Source organism: Artemia sp. Qi Xiang Cuo, chromosome 5 (assembly GCF_049724085.1).
Source record: "Artemia sp. Qi Xiang Cuo chromosome 5, ASM4972408v1, whole genome shotgun sequence".
NCBI classification, from domain to species: Eukaryota; Metazoa; Arthropoda; class Branchiopoda; order Anostraca; family Artemiidae; genus Artemia; species Artemia sp. Qi Xiang Cuo.
The window spans coordinates 39,343,588-39,360,119 of record NC_142798.1 but is presented as its reverse complement, the minus strand read 5'-3'; the positions used below and the strand labels follow the sequence as shown (position 1 = coordinate 39,360,119).

General features: G+C 31.5%; 1 protein-coding gene across 4 annotated transcripts in view; it reads left to right on the top strand.

The window, feature by feature from the left end:
• Positions 1-16,532, top strand: part of Rbcn-3B (WD repeat-containing protein Rbcn-3B) — a 289,137-nt gene that overhangs the window by 32,428 nt on the left and 240,177 nt on the right. For all 4 annotated transcript variants that reach the window (XM_089089568.1, XM_089089567.1, XM_089089565.1 and 1 more), the window contains exons 6-9: positions 8,073-8,263; positions 9,984-10,129; positions 11,140-11,230; positions 15,741-15,912. In XM_089089568.1, coding sequence (XP_088945694.1) covers positions 8,073-8,263; positions 9,984-10,129; positions 11,140-11,230; positions 15,741-15,912 — 600 coding nt within the window. The remainder of the gene's footprint in view (positions 1-8,072; positions 8,264-9,983; positions 10,130-11,139; positions 11,231-15,740; positions 15,913-16,532) is intronic.

Sequence of the window (16,532 nt, the reverse complement as noted above, 5' to 3'; positions counted from 1 at the left end):
AAAAAAGAGTAATATTAAATATTAGTCGTATGCTAAAGCAAATTTTTTTTTCAAATAATTTGAAACCTACTAAAGTGAAACTGAAGTGTTTTCTTTTCCATGTTGACTCATAAGGGAACCTGAAAAAGATAAATATAAAGTATTTGTCATATGCTACAGAAGATTTTTTTTCAAATAATTTATAACATACTTCCGTTAAACTGAAGTTTTTTCCTTCCATGTTGACTCAAAAGGGAACCTGAAAAAGATAAATATCAAATATTTGTCTAATTCTTAAGAACAAAATTTTTCAAATAAATTATAACTTGCTTCGGTCAAACTGAAGTTCTTCTTTCCTTGTTGACTCAAAATGGAACCTGAAAAAGACAAATATTAAATATTAGTCATATGTTTAAGCAAAATTAATTTGAAATAATTTATAATCTACTTACATGAAACTGTACTTTGTTCTTCCATGTTGACTCAAAAGGGAACCTGAAAAAGATAAATATCAAGTATTAGTCATATGTTACAGAAGAACTTATTTCAAATAATTTATAACTTACTTACGTGAAATTGAAGTGTTTTCCTTCCATGTTGACGCAAAAGGGAACCTGAAAAAGATAAATATCAAATATTAGTCATATGTTACAGAAGAACTTTTTTCAAATAATTTATAACTTACTTACGTGAAAATGAAGTGTTTTCCTTCCATGTTGACGCAAAAGGGAACCTGAAAAAGATAAATATCAAATATTAGTCATAAGTTACAGAAGAACTTTTTTCAAATAATTGATAACGTACTTACGTGAAACTGAAGTTTTTATCTTTCATGTTGACTCAAAATGAAACCTGAAAAAGACAAATATTAAATATTAGTCATATAGTTAAGAAAAATTGATTTCAAATAATTTATAATCTACTTATATGAAACTCTAGTTTTTTCTTCCGTGTTGACTCAAAAGGTAACCTGAAAAAGACAAAATGAAATATTAGTCATATTCTTAAGAACCGTTTTTTTCAAATGATGTTGAGCTTTCTTACGTGAAATTGGAGTTCTTATATGACTAATATCAAAGATTAGTCGTATGCTAAAGTAAAGTTTTTTCAAATAATTTTAACTTATTTACGTGAAACCGAAGTTTTTCTTCCTTGTTGACTCAAAAGGGAACCTGAAAAAGACCAATATCATATAATAGTATAATGCTTAAGCACAATTAATATCAAATAATTTATAGCCTACATACTAAAAACTAAGTATTTTTTCTTCAATGAAAAGCTCTTTTCACTAATGATTTTTTCTTCCATGTTGACTCAAGAGGGAACCTGAAAAAGACAAATATTAAAAATTAGTCGTATGCTAAAGCAAAGTTTTTTTTTCTAATAATTTGTAAATTATTAACGTCAAATGCTTGAGCTCAATTAATTTCAAATAACTTGTAGCTTACTTACGTGAAACTAAAGTTCTTTTTCTTCAATTAAAAGCTCTTTTCACTGAAGCTTTTTTTCCATGTTGACTCAAAAGGGAACCTGAAAAAGACAAATAAAAATATTATTCATATGCTTTAGAACAATTTTTTGAAATCCTTTATAAATTACTAACTTGGAACTGAATTTTTTCCTTCCATTTTGACTCAAAAGGGAACCCAAAAAAGAGTAATATTAAATATTAGTCGTATGCTAAAGCAAATTTGTTTTTCAAATAATTTGAAACCTACTATGGTGAAACCAAAGTGTTTTCTCTTCCATGTTGACTCATAAGGGAACCTGAAAAAGATAAATATAAAGTATTTGTCATATGCTACAGAAGATGCTCGTTTTTCATTCTTTATAAGATTTTTTTTTCAAATAATTTATAACATACTTCCGTGAAACTGAAGTTTTTTCCTTCCATGTTGAGTCAAAAGGGAACCTGAAAAAGATAAATATTAAATATTAGTCATATAGTTAAGAATGAACTTTTTTCAAATAATTAATAACGTACCTTCGTGAAACTGAAGTTTTTCTCTTCCATGTTGACTCATAAGGGAGCCTGAAAAAGATAAATATAAAGTATTTGTCATATGCTACAGAAGATTTTTTTTTTCAAATAATTTATAACATACTTCCGTGAAACTGAAGTTTTTCCTTCCATGTTGACTCAAAAGGGAACCTGAAAAAGATAAGTATCAAATATTTGTCTAATTCTTAAGAACGATGTTTTTCAAATAAATTATAACTTCCTTCGGTCAAACTGAAGTTCTTCTTTCCTTGTTGGGAACCTGAAAAAGACAAATATCAAATATTAGTCATATGTTTAAGCAAAATTAATTTCAAAAATTTATAATCTACTTACATGAAACTGTACTTTGTTCTTCCATGTTGACTCAAAAGGGAACCTGAAAAAGATAAATATCAAGTATTAGTCACATGTTACAGAAGAACTTTTTTCAAATAATTTATAACTTACTTACGTGAAATTGAAGTGTTTCCCTTCCATGTTGACGCAAAAGGGAACCTGAAAAAGATAAATATCGAATATTAGTCATATGTTACGGAAGAACTTTTTTCAAATAATTAATAACGTACTTCCTTGAAACTGAAGTTTTTATCTTTCATGTTGACTCAAAATGAAACCTGAAAAAGACAAATATTAAATATTAGTCATATAGTTAAGAACAATTAATTTCAAATAATTTATAATCTACTTATATGAAACTAGTTTTTTCTTCTGTGTTGACTCAAAAGGTAACCTGAAAAAGACGAAACGAAATATTAGTCATATTCTTAAGAACCGTTTTTTTCAAATGATGTAGAGCTTACTTACGTGAAATTGAAGTTCTTATATGACTAATATCAAAGATTAGTCGTATGCTAAAGTAAAGTTTTTTCAAATAATTTTAACTTATTTACGTGAAACCGAAGTTTTTCTTCCTTGTTGACTCAAAAGGGAACCTGAAAAAGACCAATATCATATAATAGTATAATGCTTAAGCACAATTAATTTCAAATAATTTACAGCCTACTTACTAAAAACTAAGTATTTTTTCTTCAATGAAAAGCTCTTTTCACTGATGATTTTTTCTTCCATGTTGACTCAAGAGGGAAGCTGAAAAAGACAAATATTAAAAATTAGTCGTATGCTAAAGCAAAGTTTTTTTTCTAATAATTTTTAACTTATTAACGTCAAATGCTTGACCTCAATTAATTTCAAATAATTTGTAGCTTACTTACGTGAAACTAAAGTTTTTTTTCTTCAATTAAAAGCTCTTTTCACTGAAGCTTTTTTTCCATGTTGACTCAAAAGGGAACCTGAAAAAGACAAATAAAATATTATTCATATGCTTTAGAACAATTTTTTGAAATCCTTTATAAATTACTAACTTGGAACTGAATTTTTTCCTTCCATTTTGACTCAAAAGGGAACCCAAAAAGAGTAATACTAAATATTAGTCTTATGCTAAAGCAAATTTTTTTTCAAGTAATTTGAAACCTACTAACGTGAAACTGAAGTATTTTCTCTTCTATGTTGACTCATAAGGGAACCTGAAAAAGATAAATATAAAGTATTTGTCATATACTACAGAAGATTTTTTTTCAAATAATTTATAACATACTTCCGTGAAACTGAAGTTTTTTCCTTCCATGTTGACTCAAAAGGGAACCTGAATAAGATAAATATCAAATATTTGTCTAATTCTTAAGAACAATGTTTTTCAAACAAATTATAACTTGCTTCGGTCAAACTGAAGTTCTTCTTTCCTTGTTGACTCAAAATGGAACCTGAAAAAGACAAATATTAAATATTAGTCATATGTTTAAGCAAAATTAATTTCAAATAATTTATAATCTACTTACATGAAACTGTACTTTGTTCTTCCATGTTGACTCAAAAGGGAACCTGAAAAAGATAAACATCAAGTATTAGTCATATGTTACAGAAGAACTTTTTTCAAATAGTTTATAACTTTCTTATGTGAAATTGAAGTGTTTTCCTTCCATGTTGACGCAAAAGGGAACCTGAAAAAGATAAATATCAAATCTTAGTCATATGTTACAGAAGAACTTTTTTCAAATAATTTATAACTTACTTACGTGAAATTGAATTGTTTTCCTTCCATGTTGACGCAAAAGGGAACCTGAAAATGATAAATATCAAATATTAGTCATATGTTACAGAAGAACTTTTTTCAAATAATTAGTAACGTACTTACGTGAAACTGAAGTTTTTATCTTTCATGTTGACTCAAAAGGGAACCTGAAAAAGATAAATATCAAATATTAGTCATATGTTACAGAAGAACTTTTTTCAAATAATTAGTAACGTACTTACGTGAAACTGAAGTTTTTATCTTTCATGTTGACTCAAAAGGGAACCTGAAAAAGATAAATATCAAATATTAGTCATATGTTACAGAAGAACTTTTTCAAATAATTAATAACGTACTTACGTGAAACTGAAGTTTTTATCTTTCATGTTGACTCAAAAGGGAACCTGAAAAAGATAAATATCAAATATTAGTCATATGCTAAAGTAGGATTCTTTTTTCAAATAATTTATAACTTAGTTACGTGAAACTGAAGTTTTTTTCTTTCTTGCTGACTCAAAAGGGAACTTAAAAAAGAGACAGATATCAAATATTAGTCATATGCTTAAGCTTAATTTTTTTTTTCAAATAATTTATAACTTACTTTTAAGTTTTTTGAAATTTAAGTTTCGTGAATTTAAGTTTTTTTCTTTCGTGGTGACTCAAAAGGGAACATGAAAAAGATAAATATATAATATTAGTCATATGCTAAAGTAGTTTTTTTTTCAAATAATTCATAACTTATTTACGTGAAACTGAGGTTTTTTCTTCTATGTTTACTCAAAAGGGAACCTAAAAAAGACAAATATCAAATATTAGTCATATGCTTAAGTGTAATCTTTTTTTTCAAATAATTTTTAACTTACTTACGTGAAATTAATTTTTTTTTCTTTTGTGCTGACTCAAAAGGAACCTGAAAAAGATAAATATAAAATATTAGTCACACGTTTAAGAATATATATTTTTTTTTAATTACTTTATAACTTATTTACTTGAAACTGAAGTTTTTTTCTTCCATGTTGACTAAAAAGGGAAACTGAAGAAGACAAATATCAAATATGAATCTTATGCTAAGGAAGAACTTTTTTTTTTCAAATAATTTATAATTTCCATGAAACTGATTTTCTTTTTTCTTCATTTTGGCTCAAAAGGGAACCTGAAAAAGATAAATATCAAATATTATTCGTATGTTAAAGAAAAACTTTTTTCTCAAATAATCTATAACTTAATTACGTGAAACTGAAGTTTTTATGTTCATGTCTACTCAAAAGAAAACCTGAAAAAGATAAATATTAGATATTAGTCATATGCCAAGGAATAACTTTTTTTTTTCAAATTATTTATAACTTACTTACGTGAAACTGAAGTTTTTTCTTCTATATTGCCTCAAAAGGGAACCTGAAAAAGACAAATATCAAATATTAGTCTTATGTTGAAGAAGAACTTTTTTCAAATAATTTGTACTTTACGTGAAATTGATTTTTTTTTCTTTCCAGTTTTTTTTTCAAAGTTTTTTTTTCAAATAATTTATAACTTACTTACGTGAAGCTACAGTTTTTATCTTCCATGTTGACTCAAGAGAGAACCTGAAAAAGACAAATATCAAATATTATTCATATGCTAAAGAATTGTTTTTTTCAAATAATTTATAACTTACTTACGTGAAACTGAAGTTCTTCATTCCTTGTTGACTGAAAAGGGAACCTGAAAAAGACATATATCACATATTAGTCATATACTTAAGCACATTTTTTAAAAATAATTAATGACTTACTTACGCTAAACTGGAGTTTTCTTCCATTTCGACTAAACAAATGCTAAAGAATAAGTCATATGCTCACGTAAGTCATATGCTAAACGAAAACTTTTTTTCAAATATTTCAAAACTTACTTGCATGAAACTTGAAGTTTTTTATACCTTTTCTTGAATGTGACGTCATCCATCGTTGTTTTTTCATTATTTATAAAATTGTATTTATCCTCAAACAAACACAACTTAAAAACAATAGGGATTTTTTTTTTCCCAAGACAGTGCAATTTAAATCGGTGAATATTTCGGCCCTATGTCCAAGGGCCGTCTTCAGCACAACATTAAAGAAAAAATATATATAAAAACAAACTTACATTAAAATACGAAGTTTAAAACTAAAAATGCTTTAAAAAAAAACACTTTTAAAAAACCTTTAAAACAGCCCCAGTATCCTTACTTCAATGAAGTTCAACCAGGACTCATTTTTTCGTTTCTGCAGGATTCTAAAAATTTTTGTTAATTAATAATATTTGCATGTTTTTTACCTAAACTAATAAAATAAAAAATATCATAGGTCAACTGCTCCCCATAAGCTAGACGCAAATATTGACTAAGACCACACTGCCTTTCCATATCAAACAAACAAAACTTAAAAACAATAGGGAATTTTTTTTCCAAGACCGTGCAATTTAAATCGGTGAATATTTCGGCCCTATGTCCAAGGGCCGTCTTCAGCACAACATTAAAGAAAAAATATATATAAAAACAAACTTACATTAAAATACGAAATTTAAAACTAAAAATGCTTAAAAAAAACACTTTTAAAAAACCTTTAAAACAGCCCCAGTATCCTTACTTCAACGAAGTTCAACCAGGAGTCCTGGTTGAACTTCGTTGAAGTAAGGATACTGGGGAACCTGACTCAATAGGGAACCTGAAGAAGACAAATATCAAATATTAATCATATGCTAAAGAAAAACTTTTTTCCAACAATTTATAATTTACTTACGTGATGCTGAAGTTTTTTTTTCTTCCGTGTTGACTCAAAGGGAACTTGAAAAAGACAGGTATCAAATATTAATCATATGCTACAGAAGAACTTTTTTTCAAATAATTGATAATTTGCTTACGTGAAACTGAAGTTATCAAATATTAGTCATATGCTAAAGGAAACATTTTTTACAAATCATTTATAACTTACTTACGTGATAAACTTTCCTACTCTCAACTGAATTTCTTCCTCTATGACTCAACTGACTCAACTAAGATCCTTAAAAAAAATAAATGTCCAATATTAGTCATGTGTTTAAACACATATTTATCCAAATAATTTATAACTTTCTTGCGTCAAACTGATGTCTTTTCTTCAATGTTCACTCAATGGGGAACCTGAAAAAATACAAATATCAAATTTTAATCGTATGCTAAAGAAATTTTTTTTTCAAACAATTTATAATTTACTTACGTGAGGCTGAAGTTTTTTTTACTTCCGTGTTGACTCAAAAGGGAACTTGAAAAAGACAAATATCAAATATTAGTCTTATGCTGAAGAAGAACTTTTTTTCAAATAATTTATAATTTGCTTACGTGAAACTGAAGTTTTTTTCCTATTATGTTGACTCAAAAGAGAACCTGAAAAATATAAAGATCAAATATTAGTCGTATGCTAAAGAAAAACTTTTTAAATAATTTATAAATTGCTTACGTGAAACTGAAGTTTTCATGTAAAGAAATATTGCCCTCCATTCACTGTCGACTATTAAATACGGCACTAGCCCTTTCAACTTCCAGTCGACTGAACCCTTTTTGAAGTTTCTACGACAACTCTTTCGATGCGAAGTGCCTTGGTCTTAGACAAAAAAAAAAAAAAACATCGTGCCAACTTCGTTCCTTACTTAGGCACCGCTACCTATGATAACTTGCAAGAGCTCAAGCCTAAGACTCCATTTGACTTAAAAGTAATAAAAACGGAATAATATAAATAAGTATATGGAAGCCACATCGCTCTTTACTAAGTGCCCCCAATTGTGGTTTTTTGATACCATCGCTTGTTATAGATAATGACTCAAGTATTTACCAAGCTTGGGAAAGGAAGCGTAGGCAAGCAAATCTGCGTATCTATCTCTCATTCTGTCTCTATTTATGATCCTCTACTTTTTCGTTTTATGTATGCTTCCGTTTATGGTGGATTTGTTTGTTTTTTTTCCTTTTCAATTTGTTGTAGAATAGTCTGCGTTGCCAATGCATGCGTGATTTATCTGAAATGATTATTCCAGACGACGTTGTTTTGGCTGTTACTATAAGAGGTGTTGTTCGAGTTTGGACTCTTGGTGGACATGAGCTGAAGAATAATGAAACAGTAACCGAGAACGAGAGCAAACAGATTGATTGTATCAATCCAGTATCTATGACATGCTGTGTTTACAACCAGAGAACTGTGCTTTTGGTGTCTGCGCAGTGTTGGCAGGTAAGAATATAGCGAGGATATGCAAAATTGTTGTTTCAGTTTATCTGTTGTTCAGCCACTTTTATAGACTTAAAATAGGCTACTTAAATTGTTTCTTTGTTGGAAAATTCTATGTGTTTGCAAATCAGTTTTTCCTGGAATATGTTGTACATAGAGGTTTCTTTTTTTTTTGACAGAGAGGGTATTTGCCCCTGGCGCAGAAATCTTACGGGCACAAAATTTCAAATAAATAATCTAACGGTTATAACCATTTTGTTTTTTTTTAAATCGTATTTTATTGAAATAAAGTAAATATATAATCTAACGATTATAATCATTTTGTAGTTTTTGAAGTTGTATTTTTATTGAAATAAAGTAGTGGTTGCAGTTGGCAGTAATTATTAGCAAATTCAATTCAAGATTTTCAGTTTTCCCATGCCTTCATCACCATTCCTTGAAACTAAAAGTAAGTTGACAGAGTTTAATTAATTTTAGTTTTTTTTGTGATGAATAATTGTAGTGCATTCAAATTTTGTTAATAAATGAAAACTTTGTTAATAAGTAAAAATTTTGTTAGAATCTGGCCAGAAATTTTCGGGAGGCTGTGGGGGGGGAGGGGGGGGGGGTTTGCTAATCAAGATTTTGACCTGGGAGCAACAGAGGCCAGAACCGCCAATGGCTATACACACGTAAGCCAGCGCGTTTTCTGTTAACTTAAATGGAAAAAAATAGAAGTAAAAAAGAATAACTAAGAGAATATTCCAAAGAGGCTGGATTTTAACGTATGCTTATACTATATATCGATTTCTTCAAATATGGTGAATACACGGTTAAAAATAAAAAATTGTAATTTTTGGTCTTAGCTAAATGGGGTGCAATGTTCTAGATAGGTATTTCCAAGTGGTAATCGCCAAATGCGAAAGTAATATTGCTACAGTTAAAGTAGGAGACGAAGCTAGTTGCTGGTTCGATTTGTAGCCAAGAGTTGACCAGGGCTGCTTTGTTTATTCCTACTTGTATGGTTAGTTTTGATGAACTCTCGCCCTAAGTAATTGCAGCGAATTCTATGGGGAGAATTTTACATTAAACTGGAAGGCAAAATCATGCTAGGTTTGCATAATGTCCATGCAGTTCCGGGTTGTGTGGGAGCTTAAGTCGAACTTGGGGTCCCGCATTACCACGCAAGAATCCCACTTCGCTACCATTATGTTAAATATCATTCAGTATCAGTTAAGTATCAGAATATGAAACGTGGGTGTTGCGAAAGGTTTTGAAGGACAAGCTTGATATTTTCCAAAGGCATTGTCTAGTTTTAGGTACTCGCCTAAGTGACAAGATATCGAAGCTATGAGAAAAAGGTGCTTTATTTTTACTGTCTAGCGCTATAATGAAGGAAAGACGACGATGGTCACGTCATCTTTTACGTAGACTGCATCCTTTGGTAGACTGCCAAGAATCTGGCAGTCTAACAACAAAAGAATCTACCTTGGACCCAACAAAAAGCATGACGCCTTCAGATGAGATACGATGAGGATATAAAACTGTTACAGAAGTTGGAACTTTGTGGGAGCGAGCAAACAGTGGAGCTTTGAATAAGCTGGAGATGAAAAAGAGCTTGTACCACTGTGCGACCCAATGCGATTTTGTTTTATGATGGACTGTTAGAGTAGTTTATATTTCTTGTTGACTTGCTCTAGATATGCTCTAAAAGTCATTAAATGTGGTTATTTTTGTTTTTCAGATTTATGATGCTGGGGACTTTTCTTTGCTATCATCAAATCCAGCTAAAGATGGAGAACAATGGATGGGAGGGGATTTTATTGCGTCAGACCGAGTTATCATCTGGTCTACTAAAGGAAGAACATTTATGTTTAAGCTGCCCACCAAGTATGTATTCTCTTTGAATAACCCTATCAAACTTATATCAAGGATAACATTTTACACTTGGTTTTGGATTATATCCTCTACAGTTTTTCTAATGCACAAAAATTAGGTCTAATGAATAGAAGCATCTCAAAGCTCGTAGGGTAGAAATAGAATGTGCTGGCAAAACAGGAATAATCAAACGAGCTACTCATACCTTATGGGTGTTATTAAATAGTGCCCACCTGCCCAACAATGTACAAGTAGATAATAAGTAATATTATCTGGTAGTTTTTATCACTCAAGTTTTTGAACATTAAGAAAAGGACAAAGCGAAATATTTTGATACTTTGGTAAGTTTAGTTGTAAGGTTCTAAAGAAAATGCAATCAAATATCAACAATTAATTTTTTCCTAATTATGGATTTTATTCTCTCGTTAAAGCCTCTTTAGCTGGGTTTGTCCGAAAAAAGTCTCTTTTCCTGTTGTAAAGGTAGTATAAACCACCTTGAAGGTAGTTTTCATCGTGCTTTTGTTGATGTTATTGTTTATTTTAGGTTTGATTTTATGGGGTCGCTGGTTGCAAACATTTGATTTATGTTTGAAATCTTCGATTGCTTTTTTTGTTCTTTCTCGCCTTGTCTTCAGAACAACGTCACTGGGTAATTAGGGTCTTTCAGTCTTCGGTTTTAAAGTCTACTTATTTTTACTTTTTCATATGGGTTCAGAAGTCCGCTTTTAGCCTTTTTTTTAAATATATATTTACACATATCATTCTAGAAATTAGATAATACAAAAAACATGGATTACAGTATAGTTTTCTTCTAGGAATTCGAGAGTACTGTTTCGAGATGTAATATCGTCTTTCAATTTATCTTATTTCAATTTTGCCTTGTGTTTTGTTTTTCGAGAGGTCTCTTTTCCATTTTCTTTTGTATATTAATTAACTTAATTATGTATTATTGTTTATTCATTTTTTTTCCAGACCTCTGTTTATTTGTCTGGCCATCATTTTTTATTATCTTTTTTTTTCAGTTGTATTGTTGAGAACAAGAATTTCCACAACAAAGCTACGGATGGTGAGCTTCCATTTCTCTATTGCATCCTTGGAGCTCCGTCTATAGAGGTCAGTTCGTCATGTTTCTTTCAACATCAAGTATGCGTTGCACACAACATAAATATATATGTGAACAGTAGCGAAATATACTATACTCTCCACTAAAGAATTTTGAAACCTATCAATCTAGATCTTTCATCATGACTTCGCCTCTTCGCGCACGCGCAATGACAAATGTTTAGTGCATTACGACGGGAATGATTTGATCGAATGCTAAGTAGCAACTGAAACTGTTGCTCTGACGTACTGGGAACTTCTCATTCAGAACGCTATGATGTGTGTTATTTTTGAACAAACTTCGCTACTGTTTGTGTATATATTTATGATGTGGCTTTGCAAAAAAAAAATAATGAAGGCCTAGGCAAAGTGCTGCGAATTTGCACAACTTCGCTCCGCCGAGTGGGTGCCCAGACCAACCTTTTACGCTTTTGATCTGGCCTTGAACGCTTCTGGGTCCACATCCAGTGTTAATTCAGTGCCTAGAGTCTGGCTCCTGAGTTACATGAACTGACCTCGTCCGTAATCTCTTCGACAGAGTAGTTATATGATAAAAATGGAGTTAGTAAAGAGTTAGAAAATTGTAATACGTTTTAGTGACTCCGAAAAATATATGCTGCATTGTGATGGAGTAATGGAGGTTATTGTGAGTATTCCTATTAAAAAAATGAATAAGAGAAGATAGATATAAATGACTCGATAGGAATAGACAAATAACAAATATCGCAACTAACACTCCCTAATTTTGTTTCTGGTCAGAACATAGATAACTAAAGACTAGAGTCAAACCTGATCGCCGCTTAAATCAAAATAAAATAGATGTTCAATACTATGTTGTTAACAAGTTAAGTCAGGTCAGGTGCGCTTTCTAGAAGACTAATATACGGTCAAAATTCATTTACGAGTTTTAGGTGTGAAGGAAAGATACAAAGAAAACGTGTCACAGTGAAAAACTTGTAAAAAAAGGGGGCTGAATCGGACAGTAGCTGTAAGAACAGTTGGTGGATTGTAGCTTGTTTTACATGTTTTGGCTTGCACTGAATTTTGGTCCAAGTGGAATTTTTTTCTTTTTTGTACCTTTTTGTACTTTTTTTACTCTCCTTATGTATGCTGTTCCCTTTGTTATTCGATAAAGCCAAACATTCTTTTTAATTTTTGATGGAGATTCGCCAAGACAGCAACACTTATTTACTGAAAGGAAGATATATTTGGTATTACAATTTTGTAGCTATATTTATAATAGTTTTTAAATTACGCCGGTACTATCACTCATCACGACGGATGGTAAATTACCTAGTTGGGGTCCTTCAGGCATTCCGTTGAAAACTTGCCACGAATTTGAGTCATTATTTGGGCATGTAATGAATTGGACAATTATTTAGTAGAAATAAGGAAAAGTAATGTAGGATGAGGTTAATTTTTTAATTTAACATTGAGTTGGTTATGGTTAACAAAATTAAAGGCTTTTTGTATGTTAATTACAACCTGATTTAGTCAATTTATAGGTCAAAATCAGGCCAGAGTTTTTGTATACCGAGTCAAGGAGTTTTGCTTGTCAATGACCGATGAAGTATTTTAATACTACCCAATTGGTCAAGGTGCGATATTTCGCCAAATATGTATAAATCAATTCTCACTTACTGCTATATTTGATGCTTTTGAGCTTTCTAAGCTTACATGTTTTTGAAAGAAACCTAGAACATTAATTATGTTCAATGAAACAGAAAGGTTTTCCACGCTTCTTTGTGTTTCAGTTTTTAGATACATTGGCTATAGCAAACTACCCAATTCCCAAATAAGCCGTGTGTATGAAAAAATCTTCCTGTTGTTTGACATAAGATTTGACGTTTCATCAGTGCTCCCCTTTTGAGGCATTTATTTTTTTTCTCTCTCTTTCTTTTTTGTGGAATTTCTTCATTTTTGTCCCTGTTGTTCTATTCTTGTGATAATTTTCCAGTTTTGATAACTAAAATTGTGCGTTCCAAAGGAAATGAAAAAAAGCAAAAGAAAATGCAATCTGCATTTTGACGCAATGCATCTCTCGTAATAGAACCACTGGCTTTCAATACAATGAATCCAGCTTTTTTTACTATTTGTGCTCACATTTTTGGCTTATATTACTGCATTGTTTCAATACCAGCCATCTGGCTTTTAATTTTTAGGTCTCAGATCTATTAGTCATCTCTTGGCAGTCGTTGGAACTACTTTGAAAAAATCAGCCAAGCATAAACGAGCTATTGTCCCACTAACTTATACATGGTTTGCACGCTTCTCCAGGCTCTACAGGAGGCACAAGTCTAGATGCACTCACCTTCGTTCCAATAGCAGACCTAACTCTGGCATCACCTCATTTCCTTCCTCGTCCTTTAGCCTAAGAGTTACACGCCTAGATGTGCTTGCATATCCCAACACTCGCTTGAGCAGTTGCGGTCACTGCAGTAACACTGTTTCTTCTTCTCTTGCCAAAGGAGACTAGTATAGCTCCACACTGACGCAGCTAGGTTCGCTTGCGAAGTTCTTACTCTGAAACAGGTGCTGCTGTGGTAGCATTGTCTTCCGTACCTTGGTCTCCCGAACCTACGGCTGACTATCTGCATCTTGCTACTGTAGCTTTGTAGCAAGCTTCACTTTAAGCTCTGGTGCAAGTTTGGCCAACTCTTACTATTGTCATTTTCTTACAAGATCACAATCCGTCAGAAACTATGTTTTTCCGATATACTGGGTAGATCACTTCTTACAGCTGCGTTTTTTTTTAGCTTTGTCAAAAAGATTTTCATTCTTAACAAACCAGAACAGACTTGGGTATAGAAAAATCGGAGAAGTATTACTATGAATACACACACTTTTATATTTTTTAGGAGTATCTACCAATCAATTCATTGCTGCCAATGTCATATATCAGGCTTTATATTGGCAGGATGGACAATAAGACTCCCTGAAGTCTTCAATTGGACTCCTATTGCTTTTTTAAGTAAATGAATATTTTACAAGAGATAAAGTTGAGAATTGGACTCTTATTGCTTTTTTAAGTCAATGAATATTTTACGAGAGATAAAGTCAAGAATAATCAAACCGCAGAAAATCCATACCAATATTTCCATCTCTTTTCATCAAGATCAAAGAGCGTATTTTGCTTAGTTCATCTTCAACTATCCCTGTGTTATCATTTCGCTATTTACAATAATCTGATTGTTTCTGCTTTATAATTTATAATTCTAATCCTTGCGAGCATACTTCAACATCTTCAACTTGTAGCTTCCTAATTTCCTCAAGTTAACGCAAAACGTTCCCACGTAGCTCTAATTCATGGTTTTCTGTGTTGTTGGTCGTGGCGTCACGCACATATAGGGTCTCAATCCATTACTGTGAGGAATACTTCACCTGGTTGAAGTCCACTGATAGCCATAACTTTACATTGCAGAAAGCCTCTATCACCTTGCCCCGATAGTCTGTGTTACCGGGCTAAGCACAGGAAGGGAGAAAATTATCCATATTACTGGTTTAGTGCACTTTGTATGATATTTGATGTTTTTGTTATTAGCATTATTATAAATTTATTTCCTTCATAAATACAAAAACTTAGGAGTAATTTAGTATAAAAAATGAGCACATATGTAAAAATGTATAATAATAAATATATAAAAAAAGATTCTAATCATGTCAACATAAAATTACAAACTCAGAATCACAAATGACGACAAAATCCCGTCAAAAAATAAACAAATGATATTAGATGTTTTTTTTACTGTGCAATTTAGATTTTACAGTACTGGGCAATGATCTAGCAGTCAACTTTCAAATCTCATCTGCAAAAACTGTATTCTATTCGTAGACAATGTCTCATATTCGTTGGAAAAAATGAAGAGTACTTGTCACTAGAGTCGCTGCATTAACTGTCATGCTTGACCTTTATGTTTAAGTTTCTAGCTGGTGAGCTGCCATTTCAATTTAAAACATTATTCCGGCCTATCTCAGACCATCATAATTTGCCTACTCGATCGTCATCAAACCTGCACATACCCTTCACCCCAACTGTACGATCAGATTTTGCTCCAAATATGACATGCGCAAAGATATGAAATCTGATCCCGGAAGAGCTGAGAGGTAGGAGCTCCCTTGCGTCATTTAAAAAAGAGTAAAAAATAATTCATTGGCATTACAAAAAAAAGTTAAAGTAGAGTGTGATAAATAATGTAAAGTATGATAAATAAAAATTTAAGATTAAAATATAAATAACTAAAGTATGATTTTTTTCTATTATTTATGATAGGGTGGCTTTCCCTGGGGAAAGGAGCAGGAAGGTAATGGTTATTTTTTTTTTTTTTTTATTAATGAGAGGTAATGTTGTGTTTGGGAGTAAGAGCGGTGACCACCCTACGTATTGTGTTGAAATGACATTGTTGTGGTTCTCAGCATCCAGAAATGAAATGAGTATTTTGTATTATGTGTAATTTACTTTTTGTCTTTGTAAATAAACCCATTGAATTGAATTGAATCGTTATACTTTCACTGGATCTTGCAGCCTTTGTCTCAGCGTCCAGCATTCCATTATTGCATGATTTCTCGAGACGGCAAAGTTTCACGTTGGCTAACTCGTGGTGATGCTAATGGTAATATTGGTTCTTGGCCTATACCTGAAGTTAGTGATAACCAACTCGAGCAAATTCAGCAGGTTGAATTCAAAACGCCACCAGGTGAATTTCTTTTTAATATTAATAAAGTATTTTAATATCATAATGTCGATAGTATTTTGAGTTTAGCATTGAAAACATTATTGTTATTCATGTAAAATCTCTTTTCATTTGGAAATGAAACTTGGACTTTATTTTGATTTTCTTAGACTTTTCAGCTCTCTTTTTCTCTCTTTCTCTCCCCTCTCTCTCTCTCCGCCCTCTCTTTCTCTCCCCTCTCTCTCTCTCCGCTTTCTCTTTCTCTCCCCTCTCTCTCTCCTCTTTCTTTCCTCTCTCTTTCTCTCTTCTTTCTCTTTTTATCTCTTTCGATCTCTTTTTGTATCTCTCTCTCTCTCTCTTTCTCTCTCTCTCTCTCTCTTTCTCTGTCTTTCTCTGTCTCTCTCTCTCTCTATCTCTCTCTATCTCTCTCTCTCTCTCTCTCTCGCTGTCTCTTTTTCTATCTTTTTATATCAGAACAAAACTTGCTCTTTGTTTTTGTTTTCTTAGACTTCGTATATCCATCCACTCTCTATAAACGAGCAACTGTGTATGTATATATATAAGTACGAATTTTTTTTACTCTCTTTAAACGAGCAACTGTGTTTATAATATGAATATGTATAAATTTTTTCTTGAAAACGGCT